Source organism: Chiloscyllium plagiosum, unplaced genomic scaffold (genome assembly GCF_037043375.1).
Source record: "Chiloscyllium plagiosum isolate Xiang-an unplaced genomic scaffold, Cpla_swu_hap1 HiC_scaffold_7, whole genome shotgun sequence".
In the NCBI taxonomy this organism is placed as follows: domain Eukaryota; kingdom Metazoa; phylum Chordata; class Chondrichthyes; order Orectolobiformes; family Hemiscylliidae; genus Chiloscyllium; species Chiloscyllium plagiosum.
The window spans coordinates 20,398,460-20,419,403 of record NW_028270145.1 but is presented as its reverse complement, the minus strand read 5'-3'; the positions used below and the strand labels follow the sequence as shown (position 1 = coordinate 20,419,403).

General features: G+C 40.5%; 1 protein-coding gene across 3 annotated transcripts in view; it reads left to right on the top strand.

Moving 5' to 3' along the window:
- Nucleotides 1-20,944, top strand: part of ift54 (intraflagellar transport 54) — a 174,724-nt gene that overhangs the window by 64,944 nt on the left and 88,836 nt on the right. For 2 of the 3 annotated variants that reach the window (XM_043693120.2, XM_043693119.2), the window contains exon 7: nucleotides 12,978-13,053. In XM_043693120.2, the coding sequence (XP_043549055.1) occupies nucleotides 12,978-13,053 (76 nt within the window). Of the gene's footprint in view, nucleotides 1-12,977; nucleotides 13,054-20,051; nucleotides 20,139-20,944 lie in introns of all 3 variants that reach the window. The other variant, XM_043693118.2, reaches the window with a different exon arrangement.

Sequence of the window (20,944 nt, the reverse complement as noted above, 5' to 3'; positions counted from 1 at the left end):
TCAATGTTGTGCCAACTTTTTATCTTACACTAAGATCAAACTAACCTACATACCCTTCATTTTACTATCATCCATGTGCCTATCCAAAAGTTGCTTAAATGTCCCTAATGTATCTGACTCTACTCCCACTGTTGGCAATGCATTCCACATACCCACCACTCTGTGTGAAGAGCCTACCTCTGACATCTGCCCTAAACCTTCCTCCAATCACCTTAAAATTATGCCCCCTTGTGATAGTCATTTCCAACCTGAGAAAAAGTCTCTAGCTATCCACTCTATGCCTCTCATCATCTTGTACACCTCTGTCAAGTCACCACTCATCCTTCGTCGCTCCAGTGAGAAAAGCCCTAGCTCCCTCAACGTTTCTTCATAAGACATGCCCTCCAGTCCATGCAGCATCCTGATAAGTCTCCTCTGTGCCCTCTCCAATGCTTCCACATCCTTCCTGTAATGAGGGGACCAGAACTGAACACAATATACCAAATGTGATCTAACCAGGGCTTTATAGAGCTGCAGCATAACTTTGTGCCTCTTAAACTCAGTTCCACTGCTAATAAAAGCCAACACACCATATGCCTTCTTAACAACCCTATCAACTTGAGTGGCAACTTTGAGGGATCTATGGACATGGACCCCAAGATGCCTCTGTTCCTTCACACTGCCAAAAATCCTTAAAATCTGTACTCTGCATTCAAATCTGACCTTCCAAAATGAATCCCTTCACACTTTTCAGGTAGAATTCCATCTGCCACTTCACAGCCCAGGTCTGCATCCTGTCAATGTTCAGTTGCAAACTACAACAGCCCTCCACACAATTCAAAACCCCACCAACCTTTGTTGTCAACGGCAAATTTACTGACCCACTCTTCCACTTCCTAATCCAAATCATTTATAAGAATTACAGAGTAGAGGTCTCAGAATAGATCCCTGCATAACACCACTGGTCACTGAGCTACCACCATCTGTCTTCTATGGGCCAGCCAATTCTGTATCAAATTCTGTATCCAAGCAGGCAAATTTCCCTGAATCCCATGCCTCCTTATTTTCTGAATAAGCCTACCATCGGGAACCTTATCAAACACCTTGCTAAAATCCATGTATGCCATATCCATTGCTTTACCTTCATCAATGTGTTTTGTCACATCCTCAAAGAATTCAATAAGGCTGTGAGGCATGACCTGCCCCTCACAAAGTCATACTGACTATCTCTAATCAAACTTTTCCAAGTAATCGTAAATCCTGTCTCTCAGAATCCTCTCCAGTAATTTGCCCACAATTGACGTAAGACTGACTGGTCTGTAATTCCCAGAGTTATCCCTATTCCCTTTCTTGAACATTTGCCACCCTCCAATCATCTGGTACTACTCCAGCGGACAGCGAGGATGCAAAGATCTCCCTTGCTTCCTATAGTAACTTTGGGTATATCCTGTCTAGCTCAGGGAACTCATCTATCCTTATCTTTTTCAAAATTCCCAACACATCCTCCTTCTTGACATCAACCTGTGAGGTCCCTCTCAGTAGTGACTATTGAAGCAAAGTCCTCATTAAGAACCTCCCCTATCTCCTCTGACTCCAGGGACAAGTTCCCTCTACTATCCCTGATTGGCCCTATCTTCACTCTGGCCATCCTCTGGTTTGGGTCTTTTGATATTTTCTCATTATCCTTTTGTGTGCTAATATATATGTTTTGTATAATGTATCATTACTTCAGAACATTTCAATTGAAGACAATGTTTTTTTTGCCTTTAGCCACCAAGATATAAAAGATCCTAGATAGAGGTCCAAGTAGAAGCATGAGGGAGGATAGCCACCATTGGAAAGACAGCTTATCAACATCAATGTAACAACATTTGTTAGAAAGATCAGACAGATTGTTCTGTTGGCTTTTGTGATCAGGATGGTCCTTGAATGACGCTGAATAATAGATCCTGCCCAAATGGCAGTAGTGGTACTGCAGTCGGCCTCCGTTTATCTGAGGTTAGCAGAGGTTCAAGCTCACTAACAACATTTTTTTGGAAATGTACTTGCTTGGTCATTCGTGGAGTACAGGATTAGACTTGAACAAGATTGGCAATTTCCTCAATCAGCATTGGGGCCATGTCTTATGAATATTTTTTTTCCCCAGAAGATTTATCAAGGGGACAGCTTTTCCCTGCCCTGATTGTTCACAGAGTCACCGAATCCCTACAGCATGGAAGCAGACCATTTCAGCTCATCGAATCCTCACCGACCTTCCGAAGACCCAGACCCACCCTCTATCATATCCCTGTAATCCTGCATTTCCCATGGCTAGTTCATGTAGCCTGCACTCTATGGTCAATCCACCTCACCTGCATATCTTTGGACTCTGGGAGACTCATTCCTGAAGAAGGGCTCATGCCCGAATCATCGATTCTCCTGCTCCTCGGATGCTGCCTGGCCTGCTGTGTTTTTCCAGCTCCACACTTTTCAACTCTGGTCTCCAGCATCTGCAGTCCTCACTTTCTTCGAGAAAGTGTGCAAAGTCTGCATGGACAGTTGCCCAAGGGTGGAATTGAACCCAGGTCCCTGGCACTGCGAAGCAGCAGTGCTAGCCACTGTGCCGCTCTTGTTCATGATTTCAGTGCTCTGGCTACAAGGGGACTTCTTGGCATACTTGTAATGGAAGAGATTCTTTGAACATATGCTATGCTGAATGGGATTTGTAGTCAGGTTACATTGGTTGCAGGTGCAAGCAAATTGGTACTCTGCAAAAAGATTTAGGGCAAAAACTCTGTTCGACAACTCCCCTTGCTCTCACTCTGGGATTGCAGTGGGAAAGAAGTTTGGAAAGCACTGGCCTTTTACATTAACGATTTATATGAAGGAATTGAGGGCATTCTAGCTATATTTGCAGACAATACAAAGATAGGTAGAAGTACAGGTAGAATTGAGGCAGGGAAGGTACAGAAGGATTTGGACAGGTTAGGAGAGTAGGCAAAGAAGTGGCAGGTGGAGTACATCGTGGGGAATTGTGAGGTCATGCACTTTGTTAGGAAGAATAGAGGACTATTTTCTAAATGGGGAGAAAATTCAGAAGTCTGAAGTGAAAGAGACTTGGGAGTTCTAGTCCCAGGATTCTCTCAAGGTAAATTGGCAGGTTGAGTCAGTAGTTAGGAAGGCAAATGCAATAATAGCATTTATTTTGACAGGACTTGAATATAAAAGCAGGGATGTACTTTTGAGGGTCTATAAGGTTTTGGTCAGATCACATTTGGAGTATTGTGTGCAGTTTTGGGGAGGATGTTCTAGACCTGGAGCTTGTTTAGAGGAGGTTCATGAGGATGGTCCCAGGCGAACATTTGAGGATTCTGGGTTTATACTCAATGGAGTTTAGAAGGATGAGGGGGGAATCTAATTGAAACATACAGAATACTGAGTGGCCTGGACAAAGTTGAAGTTGGGAAGATGGGAAGATGTTTCCATTCGTAGGAGAGATTAGGACCCGAGAGCACAGCCTTAGAGTAAAGGGAAGACCATTTAGAATGGAGATAAGGAGAAATGTCTCTAGCCAGAGAGTGATGAATCTATGGAATTCATTGCCAAAGAATGCTGTTGAGACGACAAAACTGCAGATGCTGGAATCCAAGGTAGACAAGCAGGAGGCTGACAGAACACAGCAAGCCGGACAGCATCAGGAGGTGGAAAGGTCAACTTTTTGGGTGTAACCCTTCTTTAGAATGTTGTGGAGGCCAGTATATTTAAGACTGAGATAAATAGGTCCTTGATCAAGGGTTATGGGGAGGAAGCAGGAGAATGGGGTTGAGAAACATATCAGCCATGATTGAATGATGGAGCAGACTTGATGAATTGAATGGCCTATTCTCTGCTCCTATGTCTTATGACCTCACTTGTTTCTTTGTTAAGTGTCACAAATTAAATCACAGGTTAATTTTGGAAAACAAAAATTGAAGATAGTTTACATGTTGGGAATTATGCAATCAGGAATACTTCTGTGAACAAATTGAGACCATTTTGAACTTCCTTTGAAAATATGAGCAGAATGGATCAATCTTAGTGGAACAAACTTGATACACATTTATACACAGCTTCCCCAGGATCAAGGATGACTTGATTCCACTCTGAATTAATGAGTTCTGATATTGACAGACCCTGACAGATGGGGCAAACAGTGTCTGAAGGGTTGAGTAGATGAATTGTTTGGAAATGTGTAGACTCTATCCAATGCCCCGACTTGGCATCTATGTACCTGATGAAGTCTCCTAATGTATTTATGAAGCTTCTGCATTTTAGTTGTTCGGGATTCCAATGATGGAATTGGTTGTGGTGTTCTTTGACCTTTTCAAATAAGCATTGAGAACTTCCCTAAAGCATTTCTGTTGTTCTGGCATCTTCTGCCACAACTGAGTTCCACATGGAATAGTTTTTCTGGAATCAGGTATCAGGCATATAAGCAACCTAACCAGCCCAATGGATCTGGTTTTGAGTGATTAGTACCACCTTACTGGCCATGTTGGTTTTGGAGAGAATGCTATTGGTGAGCCGCCTTTCTTACCACCGGATTTGGAGGATCTTACGAAGGCAGTGTCAATGGTACTTCTCCAATGATTTGAGGTGCTTGCTTTTGGTTCTTAACATCTCCAAAGCCTAAAGGCGAATGGGCTGACCACTGCTTGGTAGACATAATCTAAATCTAAGATTTGAGATCATCTAGAAATATCCTGTTCCATAGTTGGCCGGACACTGAACTAATACGTATGATGTGATCTGTCCTATTAAAGGCAGGCACCTGTTTTGGTGAAGTATGTTTGAAGTGTCACTGTTGGGTTGAGGTAGGGGAAAATGAGGATTTCTACACTGAACCTGATGTGAGTGAATCTACTGGCTATGCCAGCACACTAAGGTGAACACTGCTTTTCTTTAAATAGGGTGATGGAATATTTTACATTAACTTAAGAGGGCAAGCAAGATTTTGGTTTGAAGTCTCATATGAAAGACCAGATCTCTGACACTCCCTAAGTTTTACATTGGAGTATAAGGTTAAATTATGTGCTTAATTTTCAGCGTATTCAAACAGATTTGGGAGTCCTGCCCATTTAAACACTACTGATGTCTTGAAGAAGGCGAGTAAACCTTCAGAAGTTCACTGGTTGGACAGAGTGCACTAATAGTCATAATGTAAAGGAATTCATTTGGCATCATACCCAAGTTTGTGTTGTTGACTGATGAGCAGTAAAGGAATTTGTAAGATTGGGTCAGTAACAGTAGTGCTGCATCATGTAGTTTTACTCCCTTCACACAGAAACTGAAATAATTCTGAGTCTGGTATTCCATCACCAAGTCATCCTTTATTTACATATGAACAGTCCTTGACTTTAGCACAGTCTCTTTCAGAGTCAGTATCACTGACACTCTTATATGTCAGCCTGGGCTCCCTGTTTGGACTAGATTAACAGCCCCAATTATGGAACTCATATTCTGAGGTCAAGCTGGCTGATTTCCTTACAATCACGACAGAAACAGTTGGTATTAAATCCATAAACATCAAAGGATATGTATACTATTCAAACAGAGGTGAATATATTTCTGTAAGCAGAACACATCTTGAGATATTAAAGGTAGCAAGATTTACAAATATAGTGGTGTCAACCACTATGGTTTTCCAGAGCTTTCTTGCTTACACGAGGGCTGGGGTCATGGAGAAAAGACTTTTTTTCTGAAATAGGCATGAGTTTTAGCCAGAGAGATATCCAGCACTGAAACAGACCCTTCGGTCCAACTTAACTGTGGCGACCAGATATCCTAAATAAATCTAGTCCATTTTTCCAGCATTTGGCCCCTTTTAAATGTTGTAATTATATCAGCCTCCACCATTTCCTCTGGTAGTTACGACCATACATGCACCACCCTCTGCAAGAAAAAGTTGTCCATTAGGTCCTTTAAAATCTTTTCCCTTCTAACCTTAAACCTATGCCCTCTGGGTTTGGACTGTCCCACCCCAGGGAAAAGACCCTATCCATGTCCCTCATGATTTTATAAACCTCTAAAAGGTCATCTCTCAGCCTCTAACGCTGCGGGGAAACAGCTCCAGCCTATTCAGCCTCTCTCTATTGGTCAAGCTCTCCATTCCTGGCAACACCATTGTAAATCTTTTCTGAACCCTTTCAAGTTTCGCAACATTCTTCCTATAGCAGGGAGACCAAAATTGAACACTGTATTTCAATAGTGGCGTATCCAATGTCCTGTACAGCTGCAACATGACCTCCCCATTCCTATACTCAATGCAGTGACCAACAAAGGCAAGCATTCGGTGTGGCATGGTGGCTCAGTGGTTAGCACTGCTGCAGAACAGCGCCAGGGACCCGGGTTCAATTCCCACCTTGGGTGAGTATCTGTATGGAGTTTGCATGTTCTCCCCATGTCTGCGTGGGTTTCCTCCGGGTGCTCCAATTTTCTCCCACAATCCAATCATGTGCAGGTTAGGTGTAATTTGCCTATAGTGTTAGGTGCATTAGTCAGGGGTAAATATGAGGAATGGGTCTGGATGGGTTACTCTTCGGATGGTTGGTGTGGACTTTTTGGGCTGAAGGGCCTGTTTCCATACTCTAGGAAATCTAATCTAATTAAAAAAAAAACAAATATCTTCTTCTCTAACCTATCTACGTGCAACTCCACTTTCAAGGAACTATGAACCTGCACTCCAACGTCTGTTTGTTCAGCAACATTCCCCAGGACCTTATCATTAAGTGTATAAGTCCTGCTAAGATTTGCCTTTCCAAAATGTAGCACCATACATTTATCTAAATTAAACTCTGTTTGCCATTCCTCGGCCCATTGGCCCATTTGATCAAGATTCCATAGTACTCTGAGGCTTGTAGATTGTCACTGCTTCCCCATCCCACCCCCATGGGAGATGTGAGAGTAAGGGCCTGTTGTACCTTGGTTGGAGCTCCATCTTGACCATTACTTCCTTAGGTCTCATGACTCCAAAACTTTAGATGGCGACTTCACTTAAGGTGCTGACCCCATCTTTGGGAAATCCTGCACTAAGTCTTCCAGATGATTGTGTGGCTGCAGAGAGGGTAACAGAGTGGGCAGGTGAGGGTTGTATTATGTGGGATGGGACAGGCTTGATAGATCAGCTGGTCCTTTCATGTCCTTTTACATATTGTTGCTAAAAGCTATAGTATTGGAGTATTCACAACTCGTACCTACAGTACACAATGAGAAACATTGAGATTAGGTGCTGAAGATTGTTGCCATTAGGGATTTGTGATTTGTAGAAGTCCTTTAATGAATTGTCCAATTATGATTGGATCATTATTTGTGAAATCAGATTTATTTTGACTTTTGGGTTTTGATTATCTGCAGCATTTAATGGTGGACTAAAGTTTAATTTACTTCCTTGAAATTTTCCTTCATTGTATACTTTAAACGATTTGCAAGGTTTTCTTTCTGGAAATATATTTATTTTAATACTTGTAGTGTTGCAGCTTGTAAATTAAGTAGTTTTGCAAATTTTCTGTATGCTCGCTATTTATTTACTGCAAGCAGGTTAAAGTAGTTGAGATTCCTGGACCAAAGGTATTGCACAGTTTACATAATTCCTTCAGATGTTTATTAGAATATTTATTTGATAAGTAAGATTGCCATTTTTAAATAAGGTTTCAATTAATTTTGGTAAACTTAGCTCAAATTATCCATGTTGGTGCGCTCATTACTTCAGCATGGCCTTGCATGTTGGACCATATTCGATAGGAGTCTTTAACCTGTCAACAAGAGCTGTGACTAAAATAGGTAGAGGAGTTTGATTATTGTTTTTTTCTCTGGATATGTACTCGTTAGATACAGAATGAGTGGGCATCAAATGGTGATATACGTGGAGGAAGCTTGAATTGTGCAGTTCCAAGTTTTATACAATGACTTATGTTGACATAAATCACTTCACTTCCATCTGAAATATTACATTATAATTTTAAACTATTGGTGAAATACAATGTATTTCTCAAACTTTTACTTGGGGAAAATATTGGCCCAATCGTTTAAACAATGGAAGATAAATTTAGCTAACATTCCCACTCCTCCTTCAGAAAAAAACGTGGGGATTATGGTATGTGATTTACTCACTCCGTACATTGTGTTGTGGGCAGCACAATGAAACTATGCTGTCTGCTGTGTTTAATGATTGTATCTGACACCTGTGACATTCACATTGTTCATTGGCTGCAAATGTCACTAGAGGGGCTCAATATCCCAAATGGCCAGTGCTGCTTACTTAAATACATCCTGTACTACTTATAATGGACAACATGGTGGCTGCAAGGTGTGGTGGGAGTCACTTAAAACTCAGTCTATGGTCTGTTACTTTGAACTCGAGCTGAATGTGAGAGTGTAAGTTTATAAACACTGCAGTGGAGCTCTAATTAGCATGTGGAAATAAAAGGATGAAATAATGACTGAGCTCAATGCTAGGAATGTAGGTTCAACAACATGAATGCCATAAAGGAAGAAGTTTAACAATTTTGTGCCAGGTTTCAAAGTGACTGAGTTCATCTTCAAATGACATAGTTCATCACCAACTCCATCCGTTGCTGAATTCACTACAACCCCATCACCCATCTTGGCATTAATCTTTAGAAATCCATTCAATCCATTAATCATATACTTTGCCTCATGCTGTTACAAATCTCATAACCACAACTCTCATCTCACACACATTAGATACATTGAACTATAATAGTCCCACTACATATATCTTGTAAGATAGTCACTGATGTATTTCTTTGCTGGAGAAGTTGGCATGTAACCGAAGGCAGTAATAAAGAACTAAAGGAAGAGAGGCAAGGCTGCAAGCCTTTAAGTTTATGGACAAGACAGTCCTGGCTGTCATGCGAAGTAACATTGTGAAGACAGTGACCAAAGCTGCTGGAGGTGTCCTTGATTAGGGTAACTACATATCTAATCCTCTTCACTCACTGTCCTTTTGCTTGCTTCCTTTCACTTTAATCTTGTCATTTTTCACACTGTATGTAAAAATTCAAAAATCTCTGCCAGTGAAGGAAGAGAAAGAAGTAGCAGTCATGACACCATCGATTTATTCTTCAAGTATCAGTTATTTTGATAGCTAGGTTTTGAAGACAAATCTACATACAGGAAGACACCAGGCAAGATTTTGCAGGACAGATGGTGCAGGTGCCAGCTTGTTGGAGTTTAAATTTACACCTACATTTGGTGCAGAGGGAAATCTTCTGGAAAAACCTGTGCTGAGTGACAGAGAGCACAGAGGAGCTTGGAATCTTTCCTTTCTAGCAAGGAACCGTGTTCACCTGCATTAACACAACTGCAGAACCACAATGTGCATCAGATCATGAATCAATGTTGCAGCTTCCGTTGCAACACCAACCACTTCCATCATTAATTTGAGTGAAATAGTGAAGCTCAGACTGCTGTCATGGATCTGGTTATCACTTTGAAAGGGGTTTACAGACCATCATAACAGTCTGTCTATATGTTTAGCTAATGGGTCAGAGGATTGTGGACATACCTCTCCAAGAGAGTGATTATGTTTCTTTTTTTAATTCACCCATTGGACGAGGTTGTCTCTGGCTGGCCAACAGTTATATCTTACCCATTGTTGCCCTTGAGAAAGTGGTGGCAATACTGGAAGCCATGTGTTCTAGGTAGGCCCACAATGCCTTTGGAGAGGGATTTCCAGGATTTGACCCAGCGACAATGAATGAACAGCGACATATTACCAAGTCAGGATAAAGAGTGACTTAGAGGGAACTTTCAGGTGGTGGTGTTTCCATGTATCTACTGCCTGTCTTTCTAGATGGGATTGGAAGATTCTGTTGAAAGATCTTTGGTGAATTCTTGCAGTGCACCCTGTAGATGGTACACACTGCTTTTACTGAGTGTTAGTGGCGGAGGGAGTGAATATTTCTGGATGTGGTGCCAATCAAGTAGACTACTTTATTTTGGATGGTGTAAGGCTTCTTCAGTATTGTTGGAGCTGCATCCATCCAGACAAGTGAGGAGTGTTGTGTCACACTCCTGACTTCGTCTTATAGATTGTGGCTAGCTTTGGTAGTCAGGTGGTGAGTTACTTGCTGCAACACTCCCGGCCTCTGACCTTCTTTTGGAGCTACTGCATTTATATGATGAGTCCAGTTGAGTTTCTGGTCAATGATAACCTCTGGAGTGTTGATAGTGGGGAAATGGTAATGTCATTGGAAGTCAAGGGTTATATTGTCTTTTATTGGAGATGATCACTGCCTGGCATTTATATGGTATGAATGTTACTTACCAGTTTTCATCCCAGGCCTGGATAATGTCCAGATCTTTTTGCATTTGAACATGGACTGCTTCTGTATCTGAGGAGTTACGAATGGGGCTGAACATTGTGCAGCCCTGCAGAAGGGTTACACCTGAAACATTGATTTTCCCCCATCTCCTGATGCTGCCTGGCCTGCTGTGTTTTTTCAGCTTCCTGCTTGTCTACCTTGGATTCCTGTATCTGCAGTTTCTTTGTATCTAACCAAAATTGTGCAATTATTGGCAAACATTCTCACTTTTGATCTTATGATGGAGGGCAGATAATTGATGAAGCAGCTGAAGATGGTTGGGCATAGAACACTACCCTGAGGAACTCTCGCAGAGATGACCTGAAGCTGGGATGACTCATCTCCCACAATCACAACAATCCTTCTGTGTGCCGGTATGTCAATTTAGAGTTCAATGTGGCATTGATGTCAAGGGCTGTCACTTTCACCTTAATCTGGAATTCAACTCTTCTGTCTGTGTTTGCACCAAAGATGCAATGAAGTCAGGAGCTGAGTTGACCTGGCCGAACCCCGACTAGGTGTTGGTGAGCAGGTGCTCCTTGATAATATTGTTGGTGACACCTGCCATCAGTTTACTGCTGACCAAGAATATGATGTGAGAGCAGTAATTGTTTGCGTTAGACTTGCCCTGCTTTTTGTGTACAGGATGTTTGGGAAATTTTTCACACTGTCGAGAATGAACTTGCTGTTCAAGAAAGACCGTCTTCCCATTGAATTGTGAAGATGCAGCAGAGGCATTGCTGATGGAATTTCTCCTGAGCTCTTATTTGTTGCTGATGTAAGGTCTAGGTTGTGGTGCAATACAGACATTTGTTGAGCTTCGGAGATCTTTATTATCGAGCAGTTTGTGTTGTAGTTTGTACAGTCCTGAGCTGATGGATTTCGTCAAAAATTATTAATTTTTTGAGAGTGGTGGCTGTCAAGATTTGGGCAGTGCTCGACACATTCCTGAATGTTTCCTTTGGCATTCTTGATGGTGGAATATTGGCTGACCAGATATGATTTGATGAATGATTTTTGTTTTAGCAAAAGAACAAGAACAACTGTCTGCTGTTCTTGTGTGGAGAATTAAAGAAATTGAGAATGGCTTGAAATGACAGTTCAGTCATCTGCAGTTGTAAATTACCTATGTCTGGAGTGTTGAGTTGGGTTTGGCATGATGATAATTAAAATTAGAGCTTAATAGTGAGGGTATACCAGAGAGTAATTATCTTTCATGAGGGGCACAGCCACTGTCAGCTGAATTAAAAATAATATTGGGGCTATCAGACAGCTTTACTTCACTCTGGATTTTGAGGGCCATCTGTTCCTGGTTTCCCACTGAAGAAGAATCAGGCATTCATTCACTTGTAGAACACATTGCAGTGAAATTATCATGAAATAATTGCAGGTTTATGATGGAAGTTTCTTAGAGATCTCAATCTTTGGAGCACAATCCACAATGCTTCACGATTTACTGAATCAAATGCTTTGGTAATGTCGATGAATGCAGTGAAGAGTTCCTGGTGGTGTTCTTTGATATGGCATTGTTGCCAGACAAATCTAAGTTTTATCTGCAAGGGTGAAGGTCAGTCATTTGGTCACATATGGACTGTATAATAGACTGCCACAGAATAAAGGGATAATGACTACTAGCAGAATAACATGAATTCACTTACTGTGGTTGCACACTGAGGGAGCTAAATCATTTTTTGATTCATAAAATGGCCAGAGTTTACACGAACAACACATGGATATATGATATAGGAACAGGAGTAGGCTACAAGGCTTCCTGATCCTTCACCACCATTCAGGAAGATCATGTCTGATCTGATTACTCCTCATTCTTCCCTACCCCCATAACCTCTCACATTCTTGCTGATAAGAATATCTCTACCTCCACCTTAAAAATGATTTTGAGGATTGTGCTTTCCTCAGACATCCAACCCTTTAAGAAACAAATGAGCTGTCTTCAAGATGATGTGTCTTCAGACAGTGATAGGCTGAATATTGAGGAAACCTGGAATCTGTCTTTTACACTTGTCTCTGGCACAAGGGAGAGACATGAAGCTGACTGTCTTTATTTAGGCTCTCCAAGATGTCCCTTATATATCAATGTACTACAAGGTGATCCTCATAAGTCCAGAAGCAGTAAGATGCTAATAAAATCCATCGCCAGTTTAAAATTTGGTCACATTTTCCTAGTGTCTCTTTATGTCCCTCTGTCATATTCTGTCTTATCACAAGGCTTCACAGACCCATGATATTTTACTAGAAAGTGGTGCTACACAAATGCAAATTGCTGTTGTTAGGCACAAACCCTTTTCTGGGTGGCATCCTGCATATATTCTGTCAGAAGTGTGCACGACCATCTCAGATTTCGTTATTGAGTGTTAGGATGCAGAGCACCAAAACAAAATTGTGAAACTTAACTTAATCACCTATATATTTTAATCATTGTGGCATGATTAATATTCCACTCACAAAGCTGATTTAGAAACTGACCTTAGATGTTACACCGTTGATTCAAATGTGTCTTTGAATAATTTTTCATCACTGATATGTATTGCAAGTGTCCAGAATTAGACTTGCAATAAATAATTGACGGCAGCACTACTTGTATGATTAGCATTTTCTGCAGTGTTTGTGAATTTATAGGTGCTTTTTATTTTGAAGGCTGAGAACCCAGTGAGGATACCCAGACCTTCATCAGCAAAAGGCCAAAGACGAAAACCAAAATCAGGAATTGAAGGTACTAAATTTTATACTAAACAACCTCTCACCTTGAGAAAGAAAATACATTCCATATTTGACAATTCATTGGAATACAGATGTTTCATGCAAGTAATCAGTCACCTATTCAGTCTTTGAGTAGGAGTAGAAGAAGCAAAATGTCTGGAATCCTTCATGAAAGTGGATGTTGCTTGATGAAATGGGTTGAGCGGCCTCCCTTATCTTATTTTGCTGAAAATGAGAGTTGGAACAGTACATTTCAAGTAGCTTCTGTTATTAAAAAAGTGTTTATTGTAACAGGCATGGATATTAAAACTGATTTTGGGAGAGAATAAATTTGTGTTTATATACTGGAACTATATAAATTGTAGTGGCCTACTGTTTTTAAATCTGCTTTATTAAATGTCTTCTTGAACATGCTAGTTTCAAATCATGGAAGCTTGGAATAATTTGAAAATCATTTCAAGTTATATTATTAAGAATGTGATGATACATGATTTGTTTGTGTGATGATGCTGTTCCTTTAACACAGTTATGATATCCTTGGCATTTTTTTTCAGAGAGATTGTAAAAGACACAGACTCTGAAAAGCATTAATTTTGAAGGGTTTTAGCGCCTGTTTGATTATAGCTAACAGATACTGCCTTGGTAAAAAAGTCTTCCAGGTAAAAAAGTCTTCCAAGTCAAAAAAAACACTTGTACAATGAAACATGAGTGGCCAGTTCTCCCAGCTCAGCTTTGCACTGGTTTGGTTTGGCCTGGCTATTCAGTGAAAGCAGTCAGGCACGATTGTTGCTGGATCCAAAGAAGCAGGTCCATGCTAATCCTCTTCTCTTTCTGACTTCTTTCCTGTAAGACCCTGTGTTTGATTTTGTGCCAAGGGGTGTTTTTGGGGATTGTTGTAAGTATAGGGAATAGCATCATTAAGTTGATCTAATCTGTTGGGTTTTCAGATATGTTAGGGTATTCTGTCCTTTTTTGTTTGTGTTTCATTTGGTAATCTTGTAAATAAATTCTGTTTTATGTAAAACAAAGTGGTTTGACCAGCTGTATCCCTCCTGGAATATCTGTGTTACACCTGCTTAAAACAACTCGCAAAGTTAGGCTCTGGGCTATTTGCTTGAAATGTTTTGAGGGGGTCTGTCCTAGTCCATAACAGTTTGTGACCTGAATGTATATTGCTGACACATTTTCATAATCAGTAGTGAATATATTATATTTCAATTTTCTGTTCAGTGGTCTCTTAAAACTTCAACACAAAAGTTTTAAATGTTAATGTTCAGTGATGTTGTCAATTAAATTCTAGATTAGCTATTAAAATGAAGTGCAGTTAGAGGGTGGTAGATTATTGGACTGGGGCATACAGGCATAATTTAATATCCATGTTGAAATCCTGCAGTCAGTCTTTTATTTTAATAGCACTTTGATTTAAATAACTTTATAATTAAATAACAAAAATGTTTTGGCAAGTTTTGAAGCAAGAAATGTTTCCTTGCAACTTAGGCTAAAGAGTTTTGGGAAAAGCAAAACTGAGGATCTGTAATAGCACTTCCTGTGGGATGTGAACGTTATTCTGTGACTCATTTACATTGATGTTTTCCATTATAAATATGGACATAGAAGTTCATAATGGTAAGAGCTAGCGGGATGGTTTTAAATATTACATTGCACATCTTTCCACTTGACAATGTTTGAAGGTGTTTATCTAGGCAAGACCATACCAATCTGTGGCTGAAACAAACATTGAGAAGTATGCCACAGTGGATGTGCATATGTCTTCCCCTCCCTTTGCTTTATTTCTGCCAGGCTACTGGGCCGATATCAATGAGTTGACTTTATGACCACATCCCTTGGTGCCTTTGGGTATACCAAATTTATAAGATGATGCCAGTGTTGTCATGCTACTTTTCAAAACGGTCACCTTTGAATATAATTGGTGTCTTTATTGAAACTGTTTTAGCGAACCCACTTTCTGCTTTAAAAGGAGAATTGCAGGTTACTGAAAGATATAATAGCAAAGATATGTGTGCACTCTATAATATATTGTATAAGCTGTTTGACTGAGAGCTCTGGAGAGCGGATGTGTGAAATGAAGAGGAAGATTTAAACAAGTATGTTTACTCATAAATTCATTCTATGCTAATAGGTTCCTTTTTTCAAAATGCAGTTCAGCCAAACAAAACATTGATTTGTAACTCTGTATCTTTAACTGAAAGAGTACCTAAAATGAGCATTGGTCATCCAGAAAGAAAGTCTGGAAAATTAATGGTAAATGAAGAAACAGTCAACGTGTGTGCACTGTAAAGACAGATAACTTGCAAACATAATGGTACATCAAGAGGTAAAAAGAAAGAAGTAGGGAAAAGTTACTGAAAGTATTATTAAATCTAAATGCTCATAAATCTCCTGGTCCTGATAGACTTAATTCTAGGGTCTTGAAAGAAGTGGTTTTTAAACAGCAGATGCATTAGTTTTAATTTTCTAAAATGGTCTAGCTTCTGGAAAGGTCCCATCAGATTGGAAAATAGTGAACATGCAGTTTGAGAAAGGAGGAACTAGAAAGCCGAACATCTGTCATAAGGAAAATCTATTAGAATCTATTAACGTGGATGCTATAGCAGAGTGGTTAGAAAATCTTAATGCAGTTGGACAAAGTCAGTGTGGTTTTGTGATGGGAAAATAGTGTTTACCTAAGTTATTACAATTCTTTGAGGCGGGGATGTTTCTATCAGAAGGATGTTGTGAAACTTGGAGAGGTTCAGAAAAAATTTACAAGGATGTTGCCAGGGTTGAAGGAGTTGGGCTCTAGGGAGAGGTTGAATAGGTTGGGGTTGTTTTCCCTGGAGCATCAAAGGAGGCTGAGGGATGACCTTTTATAAGAGGTTTATAAAATCATGAGGCATAGTTAGGATAAATAGACAAGGTCTTTTCCCTGGAGTGGCGGAGTCCAGAACTAGAGGGGATAGGTTTCGGGTGAGAGGAGAAAGATATAAAAGAGACCTAATGGGCAACGTTTTCATGCAGAGGATGGTGCATGAATGAAATGAGCTGCCAGAGGAAGTGGTGGAGGCTGGTATAATTGCAACATTTAAAAGTTATCTGGATAAGTACATGAATAGGAAGGGTTTGAAGGGATATGGGCTGGGTGCTGGCAGTTGGGACGAGATTGGGTTGGGATATCTGGTCGGCATGGATGAGTTGGACCGAAGGGTCTGTTTCCGTGCTGCACATCTCTATGACCTTACCCAAGTTTTCATGCTTAAAGTGCAAATGTAAATAGTGAATGGAAAGAAGCAATTGAGCATCATCTTAGTTGAGGCCAATTCTGCCCTCCACTAATGTCTAGAGTAGCTTAATCATAGTAGGATTCTCTGGCTAGTTTTCTCCTCAGTTCCAATCTGGTGGTGGGGGAGAATGGGGGACAACAGGGTTGGAGGAGGAGGAGGAGGACACTGAAGCCAGTTGTTTCTTCATCTCTGCCATGTCAGCTTGTATCTACCAATTCAGCTTTATGGTCTATGTGTGTCTCAGTTCTTCACTGGGTTTATGCTGGATTTTGATTCACCTTGTAGATTTCGTGAAGTTTTGTTTTGTTCTGAGATCCAGAACACACTGTTACCTGCTTCAAGTGTGACAAATGGAAGCTTGTGTTATATTTGGACTTCCAGAAGGTACCTCGCAAAAGGTTATGTGATATGAGCCCACAGTATTGGAGGTAGTATGTTGGCATGGATAGAGAATTGGCAAATGGGCAGGAAATGGTGAGTGGTTATGACAAATTCTTTTTCAGGGTGGAGACCTGCGACCAGTGGAATTTGACACAGATCAGTGCTGGGACTGCAACTGTTTACAATACACATTAATGCCGTGGAGGAAAGAAGCAAATATACTGTAGCCAGATTCGTAGATGACATAAAAATAGGCTAAAAGGAAGGTTGAGAGGGGTACAAACAGTTGAGAGAAATAGACAGACGTTTCTGCAGCCAGCAGTGAAAAATTAGAATGACGTGTTGCCTCCCTGGTGCCAGGATCAAGAATACCTCCGCGAGGGTGCAGAATGTTCTCAAAGGGGAGAGGGACCAGCAGAGGAGGTCATTGTACACATTGGAACTAATGACATAGAAAGGGAAAAGGAGGAGATTCTGAAGAGAGAATATAGAAGGTTAGGTAGGAATTTAAAAAGGACGTCCTCTAGGGTAGTAATATCTGGATTACTCCTGAGATAGGAGGATATGTGTGGTTGAGGAGCTGATGCAGGGGAGAAGGGTTCACATTTTTAGATCATTGGAATCTGTTCTGGGGTAGAAGTGACCTGTACAAGAAGGACGGATTGCACCTAAATTGGAAGGGGACTAATGTACTGGCAGGGAGATTTGCTATGGCTGCTCGGGAGGATTTAAACCAGGGAGATAGTGAGGAAAGAAATCAATCTGAGACTGGTACAGTGGGGAAAAGGAGTGAGTCAAACAGTCAGCGCAGGCAGAAACAAAGCAGAGAACAAGATAGGACTGATTTATTTCAATGCAAGAGGCTAACAGGGAAGGCAGATGAACTCAGGGCAAGGTTCGTAACATGGGACTGGGATATCATAGCAATTACAGAAACATGGTTCAGGGATGTACAGGACAGACAGCTTAATGTTCCAGGATACAAATGCTATAGGAAGGATAGGGGTGGGGGGACAAGAGAGGAGGGTGAGTGGCATTTTTGATAAGGGATAGCATTACTGCTATACTTAGGTAGGATATTCCTGGGAATACATCCAGGGAAGCTATTTGGGTGGAACTTAGAAATAAGAAAGGGATGATCGATTGTATTATAGACCCCATAATAGTCAGCGGGAAATTGAGAAACAAATTTGTAATGAGATGTCAGTTATCTGTAAGAATAATAAGGTGTTACGGAGGGGAGTTTAACTTTCCAAACATAGACTGGAACTACCATAGTGTTAAGGGTTTAGATGGATAGGAATTTGTTAAATGCAGACAAGAAAATTTTCTGAGTCAGTGTGTGGATGTACTTAATAAAGAACGTGCAAAACTTGACCTACTCTTGGAAAATAAGGCAGGGCAGGTGACTGAGGTGTCATTGGGGGAGCACTTTGGAGCCAGCAACCATGATTCTAATGGTTTTGAAATAGTGATGGAATAGAATAGACTGGGTCCAACAGTCGAAGTTCTAGATTGGAGAAAGGCTAATTTTGATGGTATTAGGCAAGAACTTTCAAATGCTGATTGGGGGCAGATGTTCGCAGGTAAGGGGACAGCTGGAAAATGGGAAGTCTTCAGAAATGAAATAACGAGAGTCCAGAGAAACTATATTCCTGTTAGAGTGAAAGGAAAGGCTAATAGGTGTAGGGATTATTGGATGACTAGAGAAATTGAGTTTTTGGTTAAGAAAAAGAAGGAAGCATATGTCAGGTATAGACAGGACAGATTGAACGAATCCTTAGACTATAAAGACGGTAGGAGTATACTTAAGAGGGAAATCAGGAGGGCAAAAATGGGACATGAGATAGCTTTGACAAATAGGATTAAGGAGAATCCAAAGGAATTTTATAAATGCATTAAGGACAAAAGGGTAACTATGGAGAGAATAGGGCCCCTCAAAGATCAGCAAGGAAGCCTGTGTGTGGAGCCCAGTGGATGGGGTGATACTAAATGAGTCTTTTGCATCAGTGTTTACTGTGGAGAAGGACATGGAAGATATAGAATGTGGGGAAATAAATGGTGACATCTTGAAAAATGTCGATACTACAGAGGGGGAAGTGCTGGATGTCTTGAAACGGTTAAAAGTGGATAAAACCCCAGGACCTGATCAAATGTACCCTAGACCTCTGTGGGAGGCTAGGGAAGAGATTGCTGGGCCCCTTGGTGAGATATTTGTATCATGAATAGTGACCGGTGAGGTGCCGGAAGACCAGAGGTTGGCTAACGTGGTGCCACTGTTTAAGAAAGGTGGTAAGGACAAGCCAGGAAACTATAGACCAGTGAGCCTGACGTCAGTGGTGACAGGTTGTTGGAGAGACTTCTGAGGGACAGGATTTACATGTATTTGGAAAGGCAAGGACTGATTAGGTATAGTCAGCATGGCTTTGTGCGTAGGAAATTATTGATTGAGCTTTTTTGAAGAAGTAACAAAGAGGATTGATGAGGGCAGAGTGATAGACGTGATCTATATGGACTTCAGTAAGGCATTCAACAAAGTTCCTCAAGGGAGACTGGTTGGCAAGGTTAGATCTCACGGAATATAGGCAGACTCCTTGTGTATACTTAATGCTCCACTGATAACCTTTGGTTCTCCTACTTATCAAGTATTATGGGGAAAGCGAAGGAAAGTGGACTTGAGTGTCAGATCAGTCATGATCCTGCTGAATGTCTGAAGGGGCCAAAAAGCCTGCACTTGTTCCTATTTCATATGGTCTTATGGCCTATTTGTGACACTTTGTCAAGTGCATACAGCATCCTCCAGAATTCAACACCTTTCTCAGCTGTGAACTCTGGATTATGCCTTCCACTTTACAAAGGTGATTATACTGCTGTGCAAAGCTTAGTGTTCTCAATCTATATATTTTTGTGCTTGTACGTTGAGCATACTGTATCCTAAGGCACATACTGCATTTTGATCGAGAGGTTAAGAAAGCTTACTGATACCTCGCTTAAGCCTAAGCCATTGAATACATTTTTAGGAGTTTGCTTGCATAACTGAAATGTTTCCATTCCGAGGCAGGAGTGTTTTCCCTGGAAAGCCTGGCTAAAATTGAAAACTTACTACTTGAGGTGTGTGTGCCAACTTTGCATAATTGCAAACTCCATAAAGGAGAAAATAGTTGTTTTAAATCAAGCATTAACCATTTTATTTTAGTTGCATGCCTTGTCATGTACTGTGTTTGCCCAACCTTTGCCGAACAAAATGTTTTGATAATTAGGCAATGACTTTTTTAAGTGTTAAGATCAATCAATGGTTTTTTTCAACAACTTGTAACACTAATTTATTCTTTCTGCCACGACCTGTCAGAGGAAGAAAGAGAATCTAAAACATCAGTTAGTCAGCAAGAGGTGTTAGAGCAAAACCCTGAGAAAGACACCATTATAAACCAGTTAGGTAAGGTTAATTGGATAGATTGACCTCTAACTAGATTATACAAGTAGCAATCAACACCTAGATACTAGTGTATAATTTTGCAATGTCACTACATTATAGATAAAATAAGCAACCTAATGAATGGTAATTTCTTATTTCTACTGTTCTCGATATATTGTTGTCGACTTAAATGAGGCTAAAATACAAAATTTGGTCTCCAAATTATGTTTTGGAAATTTACTCCATGAATGTTTAATTTTCTCACTACTAAAGTTTTGATTTTCATGATGTTAATTCTTTGGATATTTTAGCAGAGGTTGCAACCTGATTAAAATAAACAGTTTGGTATGTATGTCGTCAACGTGTATGAACAGCAAAATAAAAAGCCTGTATTTATAAAAACATTGACATCTCTCCATATGAATTATGGGTTTCTAAATTGTGTATCACAAATTCTGAGACTACAGTGGTCACCATGTTTTGGGCACTCTGGCAGGGCAACCCTGAATTTGATCTCAAGACATGCATGCACAATTCAACGACTGAGCAACACTTGCTGAACAATCCTGAATGTGCCAATGCCTACAATATCCACCAATTAAGATGATCAGCCTGACTTGTAATGTAACTTATTTACACTTGCCAGACACAGCATCCGTTTGCAGGGACCCCATTTTCAACAAAGAGAAGGAATATATTTAAATCTTATATTTATTTTGAAATAACTGGACGGTGGGGGAGATTATAGTTGCCTGTTGCTTTCTACTTACCAACGCCTCTGTCAATTTGAATCAACTTGCCAAACAAACAACGTTTTCTGCTATAGT